Genomic DNA, 17,458 nt, shown 5'->3' with positions numbered 1-17,458 from the left:
CTCTCTCTCTCTCTCTCGCTTTCCTCCTTTGTCAACAAATAGTAGCTCTGAATCCTTTAAGGTAATGAGATTGTTTTCATCAACTTACAAATTTTGCCCAGATATGCACAGGGAAGATCAGAGGAAAAATTCCATGTTGAAACCCAGATGTTTTCCAGCACTTGCTAGTGCCCTTTGCACCATTTACCTCCTCAGTCAGGTTATTCTGATATCTGAAGCTCAATCCAATGCTACTACAGATCCAGTTGAAGGTTCACTCTCGATCTCTTTCTATAGATCTCTTTTCAGGTTGTAAATATAATACTTGCTTAATTTATAGTGTGAAGAGGCAAGCTAGCTAGCTAGCTAGTTAATTTCTCTTAGTTTCTGTATATATTTCTTCTTAGCAATATACAGTAAGTTTTGATTCCCTTTAATTGTTTCTGCAACCCTCTTGATGGTCTTCAGATATGAAGTGTATAGAGAACCAGAATTAAGAATTAAGATCATGAGAAAGAAGAGAAAAGTTGAAACCCACACAATTATTCTTATTAAAGAGGGAGGGAAAAGAATGAAAAACCCAGAATTGTTAGTCGATGAGATTAATATTTGGTTGGTTTTGCAGTGAGGGCTATCAACTCCATCTTCGAGCAATGGTCTCTGACGGCATCAGGGTGGAACATTAGCGGCGAACCTTGTAGCGGAGTCGCCACAAATGACTCAGCGACTTTTGAAAGTACGAGCTTCAACGCCGCCATTAAGTGTGACTGTTCGTACAGCAGCGGCACCTTATGTCATATTACGCAATTGTGAGTTACTTTTTATATAAATCGCTCCGATAAGTCTCTTGTCTATTTCTTCTGCTGGTTTCTAACTTATCTAACCGTTACATACATCAAAATACCCACGTACCCCTTGCAATTATCTACAATTACATCAATTAGTTATTTCTTAATTCTATAAAATTACATATATACCCCCTAAAGACCAGCACAGTTCTAATGGTACGATTCAATAGAGATTAAAAAAATGAGAAACACTATAAAAAAAAAATTTGGGGTAACGGGTAAAAATACTAGAGTTTTAGTTTTAGGTTTACGGATATTGACGATGAATTACAGATTTATAGGGGCACCACAGGGTAGGATAATGGGGTTTATTTTTTAAAAATATTTTATTATTTTTTACTTATGGATCTCACATAATGTGATTGTAATGCCATCCCATTAGGGGAAATGATTCACATTTTAAAAACTTTATAGATGTTATTAGTGCACATTTGGTAAGGATTTTTTTCTTTTTATGAGAATGATGTTCTTTGTGAGAGTTGTTTTCTAACGTGTTTATTAAAGAATGGTAGTCTAACTGTCTGAGCATAATTTTGACTGTTTGGTAGAATTTGTGCTGAGAGCCTAAGAATACTTAAACAATTGAGACTTTAAACAAAAAATCCTTATGAAAGTAGAAAGTAGTTAGAAGTTGCATGTAAATGTAGTTTGGGTTGAATGTTCTCTTTGACGTAATTTTAGATGCTTTTTATTTTTAAGAAAGACCCATTTTACCAAATACTTATTGAAATTCTTTTGATAGTATACCAAAACTGATCTTGGTCGGTTACGAAACGTGCTCTCATTGGTACTCAACTTATTGGGTGATGAAAGCAAATATACTTAGTCTAATAATCCCTCTTCATTCACAAACATTATCCCTAACCATCATTCTTTACTTTCACAGTCTCACCTCTAAACATTAATGCATTTTGTTTCCACCTAAGCATGCCTTCTCATTCCACCTAAGCTTCCACTGCTAATTATTCTATGTTCTCTTAAGCTCTTTTTGGTATCAATTATTATTTTCAATTATGAGGTTTTTTTCATTATTTTAAGTTGTTTGATATCTATTATGAGTTTTATTTTTATTTAAAATAATAAAAAAACTTATAAAATTCATAATGAACTTTTTGTCTATTATGAATTATGGTAAAAATTTCATTATTTTTATTTATGCATATGTTTAATTAAAATTTAATGGTTAAGATGACAGTAAAATAATCAATACATATTTTATTTTCTTCAAATTTTATTATTTGTTTATTATTATTTATTAACAATTTTTTATTTTGATGCTAAACTTATTTTTCATTCCATAATTTATTTTCGAAAAAATTCACCAAACCATTTTTCATTTTATACCAATAATGAATTCATGTATTTATTTCTTAAATAGACATAATCACAAATATAGAATGAGAATTGATACAAAAATAACCTTAATCGCAACCCCGAGGAGGGAAGGAAGAATTTCCGGGGGAAATCCATCGGAGCTACATTTGGAGGTGGAGGGCTGTGACTATTTAGTTAACACGCAAAACAACAGAGGTTGCAGACGGAGAAGCTGTTCATTTTCGTTTTCATTTTTTCAGATGAAATGAGTCGAAACGGTACGTACAAGTGTAGGTTCTGTTGCCTATCTGGCTATCTAAATCAAAAGGGTTCCATACTATCCGGTGTTGCCTATTTCCTTTTCCTTCCTCTTCTCTTCGATGTGGCGGATGCGTGATTGATGATAAGAGGATAACCGTGTTTTGCCTCCCTTATCGTTCTTCTGCTGGGAAATCTATTGCAACACGTCACGTGCCCCTTTCAGGAGTCTTGATGAGGCATTGCTTTTCTTCGAAGCCATGATCGGTAAACAGACTTTTCCATCGATTTAGGATTTCAACTATCTATTAGCCAATGTTTCAAAGATGAAACAGTATCCTCAGACGTGGTTATGAACCAGATGTTGTTACATTAAATATCTTGATTAGGGGACTTTGTTCAAAGAATTAAATCGGCAGTGGAATGGAGTTTTTCCACAAAATGGTGGAGTTGGGGTACCCATGCAGTGAAGTCACTTAAGGAACAATAATTAATGGGCTTTGCAACAGTGGTAATGCTGTTAAGGCCGTTGTGTTTTTCAGGGAGATGGATTAGAATGGTTTGTGTAATCCAAATTTAGTCTTGTACAGCACTGCCATTGATGGTCTCAACAAAGAGGGGCTGGTAAATGACGCCATGAACTTCATCATAAAAATGAAGGGGAGAGGCATTTCACCTAATGTTGTTACTTACAATTCTGTGATTCATGTCCTATGTAATCTTGGGCAGTGCAAAGATGCTGCAACCCTTTTTGATAAAATGATGGATCATGGAATTAGACCAAATGCACTAACATTTAACGTTATGATAGATGAACTTTGCAAAGAAGGGAGGTTGGAGGAAGCACGTGCCATGTTTAATGTAATGCTTTGAGAAGGTGTTGTGCCAAATTACTTTACTTATAGTTCCTTGATTTATGGTCTATGCAATTCAGGCCGGTGGAAGGAGGCCAACCAATTGTTCCATCAGATGTTGAAAGGGGAAATTTTACCGCATGTGGTTACCTTTAGCATATTGGTTACTGCACTTTGTACAGAAGGAAAAGCTAACGAAGCTCATGAGCTCTTTCATTTAATGATTCAGAAGGGTGTGGAGCCTGATTTAATCCTATGCAATGCATTGATAGATGGATATTGTTTACTGGGTCAAATGGGTCAAGCATTGAAGTTCTTCGCTTCCATGATGAGTTGGCGTTATAAGCCTTATTCCATTACCTATAGTACACTAATTAACGGCTACTGCAAGTCCAAGAGGATGAATAAAGCTTACCAGCTCTTTAAAGAAATGGCTTGCAAGGGCATTATAGTTGATTTTGTTACTTACAATTCTCTTATTCAAGGGTTTTTTTCTTGCAGGCCAAGTTGGTCATGCATTGAAGGTTTTGGAAGAAATGCAAGCTCAGGGGCACAGCCCAAATCGGTACACATATCCTACATTGATGGATGGGTTATGCAAAAGCAAGCATATCGAGGATGCACTTGAATTCTTTCATAAAATAGATTCTAAACATGTTGATACTATTACTTACAATGTTATTCTCGATGAAACGTGGTAGACATGTATGTCGAAAGAGGCCAAAGAGTTGTTCAACTCCATCTCTTTCAAAGATATGAAACCAGATATTATAACGTAATGCACAATGATCAAAGGACTCTGCAAAGAGGGCTTGTTGAGCAAAGCTTGGGATTTGTTCATGAAATTGGAGGAAAAAGGATGTCCCCCAAATAGTGGGACTTATAATGTCTTGGTTCATGGATTTCTTGAAAGGAAAGAGACTAATAAGGCAGTTGAGCTTTTGAATGAAATGTCTCAGAGAGGCTTTCTACCAGATGTGCAGACTGCATCTTTGATAGCGAATATGCTTGCAGATTGGGGACCTGAATTAGAATGTTTTGATAGACTCCTCAAGTTTGTGCCAAATAAAACAGATTAGGTGTTGTTTGTTTGCCCATTTGCTCTGTCAAAATGGAGCACTGGAACAGTAAAATACTTTTGAGTATCTCAGGTGTATTAGGAGGTAACCAGATGCAACAGGCACAAAGAATTTCATCACTGTTGTATGGTTGGATGGTAATGATCTCCTCCAATATGATGTATTCTCCTTTGGATCAGCCAATGATATCTGTTTTGGAAACTTTGGTCAAGCGACACTAAATTTCCTACTACATTTTGTGAGTTTTATTTTCAAATTTTCTCATCCTTAAGGCTTATTAGCTATATTTGTATTTGTGAATCTATCTGCTTCGAATAGGTTTCAATGGTTAGGATCCTCTATTTCCCTCTTTGAATGACAAAAACAAAATGTTGCCCAGTGAACTGGCCCTCTTCTTGTATTTAGTTTTCTGCAAAATGCTTGCCAAACATCTTGTCTTCGGCGTCTGTACCTGTTTCCCAAAAATTAAAGGCATTGGTACCTTCCCCATGCATAAAAGGTTTCTGTTTCTGTGTCAGGTGATTTCTATTATAAATAAAATGAGTTGCAAGCTATTAGCAATAGGTGGTGGACAACATTATTCACTCTTGTGGAGAAGCATGCTGCTGTGGTGATTCAGCTATGGGCCCTCCTGAGGCCTGTTGGTGATGAAGCTGACCTAGGCTAGGTGGTTACGCCAACTCGTATCCCCTAATACCATTCTTTTGTGTTCTCTCTCTTTCTTCTTTCTGCTATTCAGCAGCGACACCTTATGTCATATTACCCAATCGTGAGTCACTGTCACTCTTATCAATTCCTTCCACCATTTCCAGTCCTACCTAAATAGATCTTTGAATTATCAATAATTACATCAATCACTTCTTAAATTTCTTAGATTACAGTTGTATCCCTACGGATTAATACAGCTAGTTTTAACATAAAAAAATGCCCTGCAAACAATCGGATGGGAATATTCATCATCTTCCCCAAGTCAACAAACTGAAACCAAATATTTCATATTTGGAAATCTTAGCTCCAACTAGCCAAATTTCTTGGTTTAGCTAATATATACAACTTGGAGATGGAACCCCATAGGGGTGTGGGTGGGGATAGAAGGTTTGGGAACAAAAATTATTTTCTTATTGTTGCTAGAGATGTGGAACATATCATTGGTTTTGGCGACCTAAAATTTGGCAATAGTGAAGAGTGCTTTCTTGCACTTTAAGTCATTGAAGTGGATTAGAAATTCAGTAAATAGTGGAAATAAAGAACAAGTAAGATTGGTATATTGTTCTCTCTTCTTGGCCCCCGAGCTGTTTATGATTCCCACATCCCTAAAGCTATCCCTCTCTCCTCCTTTATCTCTAATGGCTCTTGGTTCCCTTCTCCCCATCCTAGTCTCACACAAGTCTGGAACTCTCCCCCCCTGTCTCGTCCTCTACTTTTGACCTCACCGTTTGGATCCCCTCCCATACCAAAACCTTCACCACCACTTCTGCTTGGAACCTCCTTAGGTCCCCCTCCCCCTTGTCCCATGGGCCACCCTGGTTTGCTTCAAATGCCATATCCCCGGCCACTCTCTCAATGTAGCCCTCCCAACCCAATCTTTCCTCATCAGTCTCCACATCCCTGCTAACCCCAACTGTATTATCTATTGGAATAACACCAAGGACCTTGATCACCTTTTTTTTCTCCTGTCCCTTCTCCCGCTCCATCTAGAGCCTAGCCCTTGCTTCTATTTGGCCTAGATCGAGACGTACCTTTGGTTTGCCATGATTGGAATTGAATCCTGAGAAACTTCTCTGGCTCCACAATTTGCGACCATGTGGGCAAGCTCGTCTTTGCCTCTACCGTTCACCATTTATGGTGGGAACGCTACATAAGAAGATGGACTTCCAAATCCCGATCTCGAGACTTGATTTGGAATGTCATCTATTTTGATGTTTCTTCTAGACTTACAATTTTCCCTCATCCCCTAGTCATAGACTCTCCAAGGAGTCGGTTGATTGTTAATTCCAGGAGTCTAGCCTTCTCTTTCCAATTGCCCTCTTTACTAGTTGCTGCCCCCCCTTCTCTCTCCCCCCATGTTTCTCTTTGTATTTCTTGTTGGTTCCGTGTTTATTATAATTATTTATTCATCCAAAAAAAAAGGAACAAGTAAGATAAATGGAGATGGGAGATGAATAAGCAACTGGCGTTCTTTCTTGTTTGTGAAAGTTTATAGTCTTCTTTCTAAAGTAAGCTTGAGGAACGGAATGATTTTGTTTGAATTTGAGTAATGTTCCCAAGTAGCTTTAAGTGTTCATGTCAGACTACTCTCTTCCAATATATGATAGATGTTTTTGTCTTCCCTGCAGGCTAATTCCTCCTTATATTAAAACCTGAGTAAGTGCATTTTCTCTTTTGCAGGAAAGTATATGCATTGGAAGTAGTGGGGACTCTTGTAGATGAGCTTATGAATCTAACTTACCTCACCAATGTGTATGGATACATTCAACTTTTACTCATAGTTACTCGTTTCTTGGTGTCTCTGAGTCTGGATCAGCTGCCTACACAGTTATAGGCGAGGATAAATTTTTGCCTTTCATGAGGGTATGTGACCCATCTCCTAGGTGTGGGACGCAAACCGTATGAATGGTCCAGATCCTGTCCTCATCTATATCAATGTGGGTGGAAATCGAACTCAATTTCCAACTATAGTTTCAATTTCCTTCCCTTATTATTGTCCTTGATTTGGGTAGATAGTATTATCAGTGCTGTCGCAGACCGACACCAGTACATATGGATGATGTCAGTACCTATTGAGTATAAAGTGGTCTAAATTTGTAAAACTAGCCAATGCAGCCTGATAGGCCAATATCGATACAAGTTTCACCACTACTGAATTTTCTCTTTTTACAGAAAACTGGGTCAAAATTACTTCACAGGACCCTTGCCCACATTTTTTGGAAGTTTTACTCAACTGCAGTACTTGTAAGTGGCTGATTCTTCAATTGGAATTGAATAGCAATAGCAATATGGTTTGTTGAAAGCATTCTTTTGTATTTTCCAAGTTGTGATTTTCATACTGTCAATGACATTATGCAGGGATGTTGGTATAAATGCTTTATCTGGAGAGTTTCCAAAAGAGATTGGAAATCTTTCCAATCTACTTCTATTGTAAGTAACCTTTTTTTCTTATCTCTTCCTTTTTTCACCCTTCGAGTTTGGTTCAGGGTTAAACCTCTTTAATTGTAGTACTTGATTAATGGAAATAAAACTCATAGTTTCATATTTTGACAGGGGTTTTGGCTCCAATAATTTCTCTGGTTCTCTCCCTTCTGAGCTTGGGAATTTAACAAAGTTGGCACAACTGTGAGTCTATCTACTTGAGGGAAAAAAATGATTTTAATTAATCTTTCATAATGATTTTAATTAAAATGTATTATCATTTTTGTAGTTCCGCTTCTGTTTATTTTCAATTTTGAGGTATTCATCCTATTGCTTTAACTAATAATTGCATGATGTTATCTATCACATCGACCCACATGCTTGTTTTGTGAGATGCTATAAATTTTTTGGACAAATCTAGTAATAAAATCTGGAAAATAGAATGAAATTTGAATTTGTCTACTGAATGCTAGGTTTTATATGCTTTTGACAAGAAAGTAGAACTCACCATTAATGATAAATGTATTGTTCATGTTGCAGTTACTTTGATAGTTCAGGATTGAGTGGCGAGATCCCATCTACATTCATCAAACTACAAAATTTGCAGACTGTGTAAGGCATTTGAGATTATCAATATACTGTCATTTGTTAAGCTTGCTATGCTAATCTTCTTCTGAACTTGATTATAGAAATGATTGCCTTCTTTTAATAAATAAATATATTCTTCTGATTAACCTACAAATAAGAAACTTCCTGGGAACATAGGTGGGCATCTGACAACGCACTTACTGGCAAAATTCCTGACTTCATTGGCATGAACTGGACTAAGCTTACCTCCTTGTAAGACAATATTTCTCTTTCACATCTTATATCATCTGATTCCTCTGTCTAAGTTTTAGAAACTCTAGATGATATGCATATCAAGCAAAACCAAGATATTTCATTTCATAATTTTATCTTTTTATTATTTAAAACTCAGATAGAACTGTTTGTTAACTTGTAATATATTTCCGTTCTTATAGTGAGGATGTAGCTGAATTATTGCTTGTAAATATATTATCATCAATGTTTTGTAGGAGGTTTCAAGGGAACTCATTTGAAGGGCCGATACCTTCAAGTTTTTCTAATCTGACCTCCTTGACGGATTTGTGAGTTCCATACTCTATTTATGTAAATTAGTAAGTTGCACTATATTATTAGATGTGTGAGGTCACCTTCCTATGCAATTATATAGGAGAGTAAGTGAGATCTCTAATGGGAGTTCATCGTTGGCATTCATTAAGGATATGAAAGCACTAAGTGTTCTGTAAGTCAGTATTTTTGTCATATTTACTTCAAGGTTTTGTCATATAAGCATTATTACATCTCTATGATTGAAAAACAAAAAACTGATTATTGTCAAACAGGGTCTTAAGGAATAATAATATTAGTGATACAATTCCATCCAATATGGGCGATTATCAAAGTTTACAAAAACTGTAAGTTTTCCTTGTTCCTTGTTACTTGTTACTTTGTGAATATAGAGTGCTATGCTTTTGGATAGCTACCATAGTATCATCGGACGTCTTATATTATCCTTGAAATGCTTTTACCTCTTGTAGGGACTTGAGCTTCAACAATTTAACTGGACAAATTCCAAGTTCACTCTTTAATTTGAGTAGCCTAAATCATTTGTAAGAGGAAAATATAGTATTCACCCATATTTTCTGCTGTGTCATGTAATATGGCTCCTTGTCTGACAATGCAACATTATTGAATCCATGCACAGGTTTCTTGGAAACAACCAATTGTCCGGTGTCTTGCCTTCTCAGAAGAGTTCCTCACTTGTTAGTATGTATGTTCTCTACTCACCTTAATCTCTAAGGCAATGCAAGAGATTTATAATGCCCCAAATTAAAAATAAGTGAATAAAGAACAACCAGAGTAAGTAATTTTCATATTAATGACTTAAATCTGTTGCTTTCTTGTGAATTTTGTGGTCAATGACCATGATAATTGAAGAAGCAAATCTTAAAGTATAGTCCTTCAAATGAGATTAACTTTTTATCAGCACATCACTAATTTTCTAAAAACTATATTAATATGGAATGTATTAACATAGATTTTGTGCTATCTTGCAGTGATTTGTCATATAATCTGTTATCAGGAACCCTTCCTTCATGGGTTACACAAGAAAGTTTGCAAGTGTAAGTTATAACAGAATCAGATATGATTCCTTGGTTACCTCGAAGTATGATTTACTAATTTTTTCTTTACAGCTTTTGACGTTTCTCCATTTAAGAGGGCTTCTTTTTTTTTTTCAATTTCAACCCCCCCCCTCCCAGGGGGAAAAAAATCAGAAAACTGAAGTATCCAGAGTGGTCTTTGAGTTTCAAGAAGGCTATCACATTGCTTTCAGAGAAATGATTTTAATACCTACGTTTTCTTGTTAAAATTCTTGGTAATGTTACCAACGTGTAGTTTTCTTCTGTGTCTTCTAAACAGCAACCTGATTGCCAATAGCTTCAACATCAGTGGCTCAAATATCAGGTATTACCTCAATACTTACCTCAATACTATCTTTAAATGATAAGGACAAAAGGGAAAAATGTACATCCTTGAATATAGGATGAAGGAGTCTGTTCTGTACTGTGTGTGGATATAGAATAGAAGCATGACAGATATTTGATCAGTAGGCATGAATAAAAAAGAAAAAAAATGTAATAATGCAAATATTTTGGCAACAAGATGTTGGTAAGTGGCTTCAAGGATGTGAAGCCTCTCTTAGTGAGGTATAAATGTTTATAGTTGTCCATTCAAAGGGGGCAGTACAGAGAAATGAAGCATACTGCTTTGCTCTGTGATGGTCATAGAGTGTGCAGTGATCCTAACTTTATCAATATGCCACTGATATCATTGATAACGATCTAGACATTTTGAAATGACAGAATGAAAAACAGAAGTCGTTGAAGCAGATGTAGTCAAATGGGAGAATGGTTATTGGAACACAATTTTGAGTGGTTTTCCTATCAGAGCATACTATGATGTCAGAATTATGTGTGATACTTGGAGCAGCTCACCTGGATAGGCCACCATACTTAGATGGTGTATTTTAAGTCTAGGGATGCACGGAAGGAAGAAAAGAATTAAAATACTAACACAACTTGTTGAAGTAGGAGAGAGTGAGAGTCAAAAGTGGTGCGCGTAATGGCAGAGAATTGTAGCAACTCTCAAGACAGTGGGAGAGGTCGACGCACAACAGCAAGTGCTTCTATATAGAAAGGTGCTCTTGGTAACCAACACTCCAACAGTACTTGCTACATATTGGTCAACCAGAATTCAAAATGTTGATCTCATAGAAAATAAAAATTGGCTACTTTTTAGCCTGTTTGACTGAAACTTACAAATCGAGATTTAGACATGGTTTCTGAAAGACTCTGGGACAAGTACATGAAAAAACTGCTGGAATAGAACAGTGAAAATCCAACCAAAATCATGGTTTAACCCTTGCATATCTTATGAGCTAAAGAGCAAAAGTTTGCCGGCTTCAACTTGCAGTTATTGAGGAAAAAAGCATCTTTGTAGAGGATTAAACATATGTTTTAAACTTTTAATGTATATATCTATAGTTTTTTTTTGGGTGGATAGGTGTCCGGGCCAACTTACTCACACCTCGACTAATCCTCAGGGAGGAGCTTACATATATAGGGTAAAGCCCCTAGAACCTAGGGGATTTGAACTCTTGACACTTATGAGGTGCTTTTCTTTTCCAACAGAACCAACCCAATGGGGTTTCGTGAGTTTGTAATCATAGAACAAAATTCCGTCAAAACTTGCGAAATTTCCACCCATTTTGGGAACTTCGAAAAAAACTAGGGAACCGAAAAAAAAATCCCAAGTTTTGATCGAAACTTGTTGAAACCTCAAAACCTGTCGAAACCTTGTTCAACCCAGCTAGACCAGCTGCTTTATGAGAGAGAAAAAATTCCAAAATTTTGTGGAAACTTGGGACTTTTTCCTACAAGTTTTGTAGCTTTCCCATATTTTCAGTTTTTTTGTTTCTTTCATGTTTTCCCAAATACTCCCTCCATTAGGACTTCCCTATAAAAAATTGTGTATTCCCTTAGACCGGTTATCTTAGGCATGTTGATGACTAGACTTGTACAGTTGTTGATTACCTTGACAACCTTAGGCATAAAATGTCATGGGATGTCTATGTTCGTTGGTTGGAGGAGAGGATGTTGCAAGCATAGTACTACTAAGCTTATAGGATGGATCCACCAAGGCACTCCTCTTGGCACTGAGTTGTACTTTCCTTTTATTGTCAGTTACTTTGTATTTGATGTTTTGAAGTTAGAAATTATATATTGAATGTTATGTACTTAAATAGTAAGTTTATAGTGCAATTCTTGAACAACTCTACATTGATGTTATGTACATTAAATGATATATCTACATTGATTTTTTTAGCAAAATACAGCCAATGTGTACTTTATACTATAATTAGCTTAAATGTAGAGTCCCACCATAAAATACTCCCTAAAACTTGTCGGAATTTCAAGTCGGAACTTGCACAAAAAAGTCCTAAGTTTCTTTGAAAATTCCCAGTTTCCAACCTAGGTTTCCCATTTTCACCTATTCGAAACTTGATTTTCCCTCGAATTTTTTTCTATGCTTATAATCGTACTCATAGTTCAAAAAGTAGGCCTCTCCCTCCTAAAATTTAAATTAAATTGCTCAATCTAACTTGTTATCCAATTTCGCTTGCCGCATTTGGACATGTTTTGATAATACCATTGCTTCTATCAGAGGAAATAATGCCAGGGTCGTAATGTTTTAATTGATTGTGCTAAGTCGTGTTTACTTGTTATCAAAATAGATCGATGCAAAAGAACAATTGCTTTATGTGCTTGTACCATGTTTGATCCAATAATACTCTACATCTTCTTATTCTTTATCACATCTCATAATCTAAGCACTTGATTGTCGTATTTTAAGTGGTTTGCCTTCAGGACTCAATTGTCTTCAACGAAACTTCCCATGCTATCGGGGCTCTCCAATATGTGAGTGATTTCTTACCTCTATTTTCTTTCTAAAATTTAGTGGATCCGTAGACAAGCCTAAGGATTTAATAGCTTCAGGGCTTCATCTCATTTGTTGAAATATTACCTGTAATGCAATAGTAGACTAATAACTGATCATCCCTCTAACCCCTCTTTCCCTTCTCTCTTGCTTTTCTCCCCTTTTTTAATATTTTAATTAATAAAATGAGAGAGGCAGCTGAGATCTTACATTTGCCCTAAGAAGTATTTGCAGAGATCAATATCCATCAAATCAGAGAATACTATACACAATACAAAGAAAGTCCTCATCAGGTAGGAGGATAAAAACTAACCTGCAGGAGTCTAGTGGAAAAGACAAAGCAAAAGAACCCACTGCAAGTGCAGTAATCCTTCTCTGTATCCTCCACCAGTACCAGAGCATCTGAAAAATAATATTGCACCATCCAACCATATCTCTTGCCTACTTTAAAACTGTCATTTTGGCATGACCTTCTGCTTCCTTCACTGCTTTGATTGGTTTACATAATAAAATTTAATGAGTCGTAAATCAAACTACCCAAACCCCCCCCCGCCCCCAAAAATAAAAAATAAAAAATCCACTAGAAAATAAGTTCCTATGTTAATGATGCCAGAGTATGTTTTACAGGCGATGCTTGGATTCTAAATGTAATTAGCAAGGCCCCGCTGACAATCCTAGTCAATTTAGTGGTAGTAGCCTATAAAAATTGCAAGATTTTAAACTTCCTAAATAGTCCAACGTATAGAACAGAACATAGAAAAGACATCTTTAACGCACTTTTCACTGAATTGGATCAGGAAAATGTTTTCTTCATTCAAATTGACAATTAAAAACCCAATGCCTCAAGCCTTAGTTCCAATGAGGAAAAGAATGAATTGGTTCAAGGGAGAGGGCATTCAAACAGAATATAGAAAATAGGTTCAGTTTAATCCGCATAAACAAGAAAAATAGGATCCAAAAGTACATGAAGCTGAGGTATTCAACATCACATCCTTAGGCATTCTAACATCCAAACCTTCAATGCTCACCTTAATTTCTTCAGATTTTAAAGGACATCGTTTTGAAATTTTATTTCTCAAAATACCTAGTACAACATAACTCTTCTGTATATAACATCGTGACTCTTTTTCTTGGTGTAGATTATAACTTCTCTATCAAGTGTGGAGGTCCACAAATAAAGTCTTCTGAGGGGATTGTATTTGATAGAGAGAATGATACACTTGGTACAGCCACCTATAATGTCACTGATACAGAAAGATGGGCTGTAAGCAACGTTGGACAGTTTGCTGAGAATAACAATGTTCAGTATACCCTATATTCTTCATCGCAATTCCAAAATACTTTAGATTCAGAGTTGTTCCAGACAGCAAGAATTTCTCCAGGGTCACTGAGATACTATGGGCTTGGGCTTGAAAATGGAATATACAATGTGACCCTCCAATTTGCTGAGCTTGCGTTCCCAAATACTAAGTCTTGGGAAAGTCTTGGAAGGCGTGTCTTTGATATTTACGTCCAGGTAAGTTGACTAAGTATGGTTGAAGCATTAACTACAAAAAGTTATGCACTGCTTAGGTAGTCCTTGCAATCAATTACCGAAAGTAAATTAGAATATTCCTATTGCATACAATCTATAACTTGTAGAAAGTTAATTTCTATTTATACTTTTGGGAAAATCTATTTATAGCATGGAAAGTTTATCACAGCAATAAAGTTATATACTGCATGAAGCCATTTTAGCTTTCCAATAGTAAGACTCTCCATGGATTTTGAAAGCTATTAATTTCATAATATCTCAGGGTAACCTATGGTTAAAAGATTTTGACATTAGGAAGGAGGCAGGGGGAGTTTCTTTTACAGCTGTACAAAAGGAAATCCAAGCCCAAGTGTCAGAGAACTACCTTGAAATCCATTTATTTTGGGCTGGAAAGGGGACTTGTTGTATACCTGCACAAGGTACATATGGACCATCAATTTCAGCCATCAGTGCTGTCCCAAGTAAGTTCTTCAAAATTTAGATGCATTACATTATTAAGTTACATAGTTAATAATCCAATAGAAGCTATTGACATTTACTTTTTTGGTTCAGATTTTGTTCCAACTGTTAGCAACACTCCGCGAACACCTACTTCAACAAGGAAGACAAAGACTGGTTTAATTGTTGGACTCACTGTCCCTATCGGAATTGTAACTTGTCTATTTGTTTTGGGGGTTTACTATATTCTTCAAAGAAGGAAAGAATTGAAAAATGAAGTAGATGAAGGTAAAAAAACCCAATTGAATTGTTGTTTCAAGTTTCAAAATCTTAAATCCATGCATGTCTTCAGTTTTTTCTACTATTTCTATTTTGTTTGATGAGACGAGAGAAGATTGGATAGTCCTTCCCTCGGTCTAGGAAATATCGAGCTCTAATTATTTGATTCCTTTTACATATGTGGTGAACACATTCTGTTAGTGTCCAGATTTGGATAAACAAATAATAGTACATCTTTTCATGATTGAAATTGCAGAGTTTCTAGGTATAGCTTCTAGACCAAACACTTTCAGTTATGCAGAACTAAGGACGGCCACAGAAGATTTCAGTTCTGCTAATAAGCTTGGAGAAGGAGGATTTGGACCTGTTTACAAGGTATGTGGTGGCTTTTACATAAATACCAAAAAAACTGAATTTAGATATAACAATCCCATTCAATATGAATTATATACAACAGATGAGCACCGGAGAATTTACTGTTAATTCTGAATATGTTAATTTCAAGATTTGAATAAGAAAGAAATAGATAACCAAAAAAGAAAAAGAAAGAAACGGAAACTGAACATGAAATTGACGTACTAAATCTATTGGACTGGTGTATTCTATAGGGAATGCTTCCTGATGGAAGGGTTGTGGCTGTCAAGCAACTCTCAGTGGCATCTCACCAGGGAAAGAGTCAGTTCATAGCAGAGATTGCTACCATATCTGCAGTGCAACATAGAAACCTTGTAAAATTATATGGTTGTTGCCTTGAGGGAGATAAGCGACTTCTGGTGTATGAGTACCATGAAAATAAAAGCCTTGATCAAGCACTATTTGGTAGGGAATTCTTCAAAGAATTTATTTATATATTACTTAGGCGGTTGGAATAACTTCCTAGAACCTATAGATGTTTTTATGGGAAAATTATTAAACTCAATCATATCTTGAATCCTTGAATAGGAAGGAGCACTTTGCATCTTGATTGGCCAACACGCTTTGATATCTGTTTGGGGACAGCACGTGGTCTAGCCTATCTTCATGAGGAGTCGAAGCCTAGAATTGTACACAGAGATGTCAAGGCGAGTAATATTCTACTTGATGCTGACCTCACTCCCAAAATTTCAGATTTTGGTTTGGCCAAACTTTATGATGACAAGAAGACCCATATAAGTACTCGAGTTGCAGGAACAATGTAAAGCACTCTAGCACTTCTTTTTCCCCTCTTCTGGAAACCTGTACATATTTTGAGTTATGGGATCTGATAACCTTGTTTTGTTTTGAAGTGGCTATCTTGCACCAGAGTATGCTATGCGTGGGCACCTAACTGAGAAAGCTGATGTTTTTGCATTTGGAGTAGTTACCCTTGAGATCATCAGTGGGAGGACAATTTCTGATACAAGCACAAATAAAGAAGATGTTTATCTCCTTGAATGGGTAACAGTCTTGTGATCAATCTTTTATCAAAATTGGTTTTTCAACAAAGATGAGCCATGCATTAACATTTGCTTTAGAAATTGACTCTGGAAGGCATCATATGAACACTTTATTTTTATGTGAGGTGTATGAAGTGCTATAGGTTCAGCAACCCTCCCCCTTAAAAGAAAATTGGATGTGAAAATAACTTACTTCATTAAGTAGGAATTATACTAAAATAACCAATTGTATTTTAGATTTGAGTATCTAACAAGTTCTAAACCTAACTCTTGAGCCTTATACATTACCACCGATGATTGTGTCATACTACTAAATTCAAAGCAGGTAAGGGTCTCACATTTATTTTCTTCTTCCTGATTTATAGGCTTGGAATCTACATGAAAGTAATCGTGAAATGGAAGTGGTTGATCCTGCACTATCAGAATACAATGCTGCTGAAGCAAAACGGATGATGGGAGTCGTTCTCCTGTGCACTCAAGCATCACCATCTCTACGTCCAGCAATGTCCCGTGTGGTAGCAATGCTTTCAGGAGATACTGAAGTTGGCTCTGTCTCATCAAAGCCTGGATACCTAACGGATTGGGCATTCAATGATATAACCGGCAGCTTTATGAGTGGTGACACTAGTGGAACCTCAACGAGTGAAAATCCAAAGAGCCAAATTAACTCTTCGACTGCAACCACTATGATTGATGAAGACCAAAATCACCAAATATTGCATGAGCATTTGGGAGAGGGAAGGTGATAGCCACTTTCTAAATAAATAAATTGGTCATTGTTATATAAAGAAGTCAGATTTTATTCTTGTATATTGTTATCATGAATAAGAAATACTCAAAACATGTAATTTATGCCCACCCTTGTTTCTCATTGATAGACAAGATACATTCACTCCATTATGATTTGTTAACAGAGATGTCTCCCCGAGGTTACTCAAAGAATATCAAGCTCTTAACCTATTTAGGGGATCAAAATTGCAAGGAAAACCCCGGAATGGAAATCTTCTCCGACATCACGGGACAAAAAATCAATTTTAAGAAAAGTGAGGCTGAATCTAACTTACCTCACCAATGTATATGTTGTATACATTCCACTTTTACTTATAGTTAGTTGTTTCTTGGTGTCTCTGAGTCTGGGTCAGCTGCACAGACAGTTATAGGCAAGGATAAATTTTTGCCTTTTATATATATGGGTGGGTATGAATGGTCCAGATCCTGTCCTCATCTATTATACCCATGTGTGTGGGTGGAAATCTGAACTCAATTTCCA

The 17,458-nt window shown here is 36.3% G+C and overlaps 1 protein-coding gene and 1 pseudogene across 1 annotated transcript; both read left to right on the top strand.

The window, feature by feature from the left end:
- Positions 1-17,159, top strand: LOC149026284 (putative LRR receptor-like serine/threonine-protein kinase At1g56130). Its single transcript, XM_089146541.1, has 24 exons — positions 1-251; positions 605-788; positions 6,721-6,792; positions 7,213-7,284; positions 7,399-7,470; positions 7,594-7,665; positions 8,002-8,073; positions 8,227-8,301; positions 8,538-8,609; positions 8,696-8,767; positions 8,868-8,939; positions 9,063-9,134; positions 9,230-9,295; positions 9,582-9,647; positions 9,946-9,990; positions 12,439-12,503; positions 13,662-14,038; positions 14,319-14,517; positions 14,609-14,782; positions 15,030-15,148; positions 15,382-15,592; positions 15,716-15,947; positions 16,039-16,189; positions 16,554-17,159. Exons 1-24 carry the CDS (start codon positions 65-67, stop codon positions 16,932-16,934), a joined length of 3,180 nt encoding a protein of 1,059 aa, XP_089002667.1. The 5' UTR covers positions 1-64; the 3' UTR covers positions 16,935-17,159.
- On the top strand, positions 795-3,954 carry LOC149026285 (uncharacterized; annotated as a pseudogene).
- Positions 17,160-17,458: the final 299 nt, after the last annotated feature.

This window comes from Hakea prostrata, chromosome 2 (genome assembly GCF_041222555.1).
Source record: "Hakea prostrata isolate BN-2017 chromosome 2, UWA_Hpros_2, whole genome shotgun sequence".
Classification (NCBI taxonomy): domain Eukaryota; kingdom Viridiplantae; phylum Streptophyta; class Magnoliopsida; order Proteales; family Proteaceae; genus Hakea; species Hakea prostrata.
The sequence above is the reverse complement of the archived record's forward strand: the minus strand, read 5'-3'. Positions and strand labels throughout refer to the sequence as shown.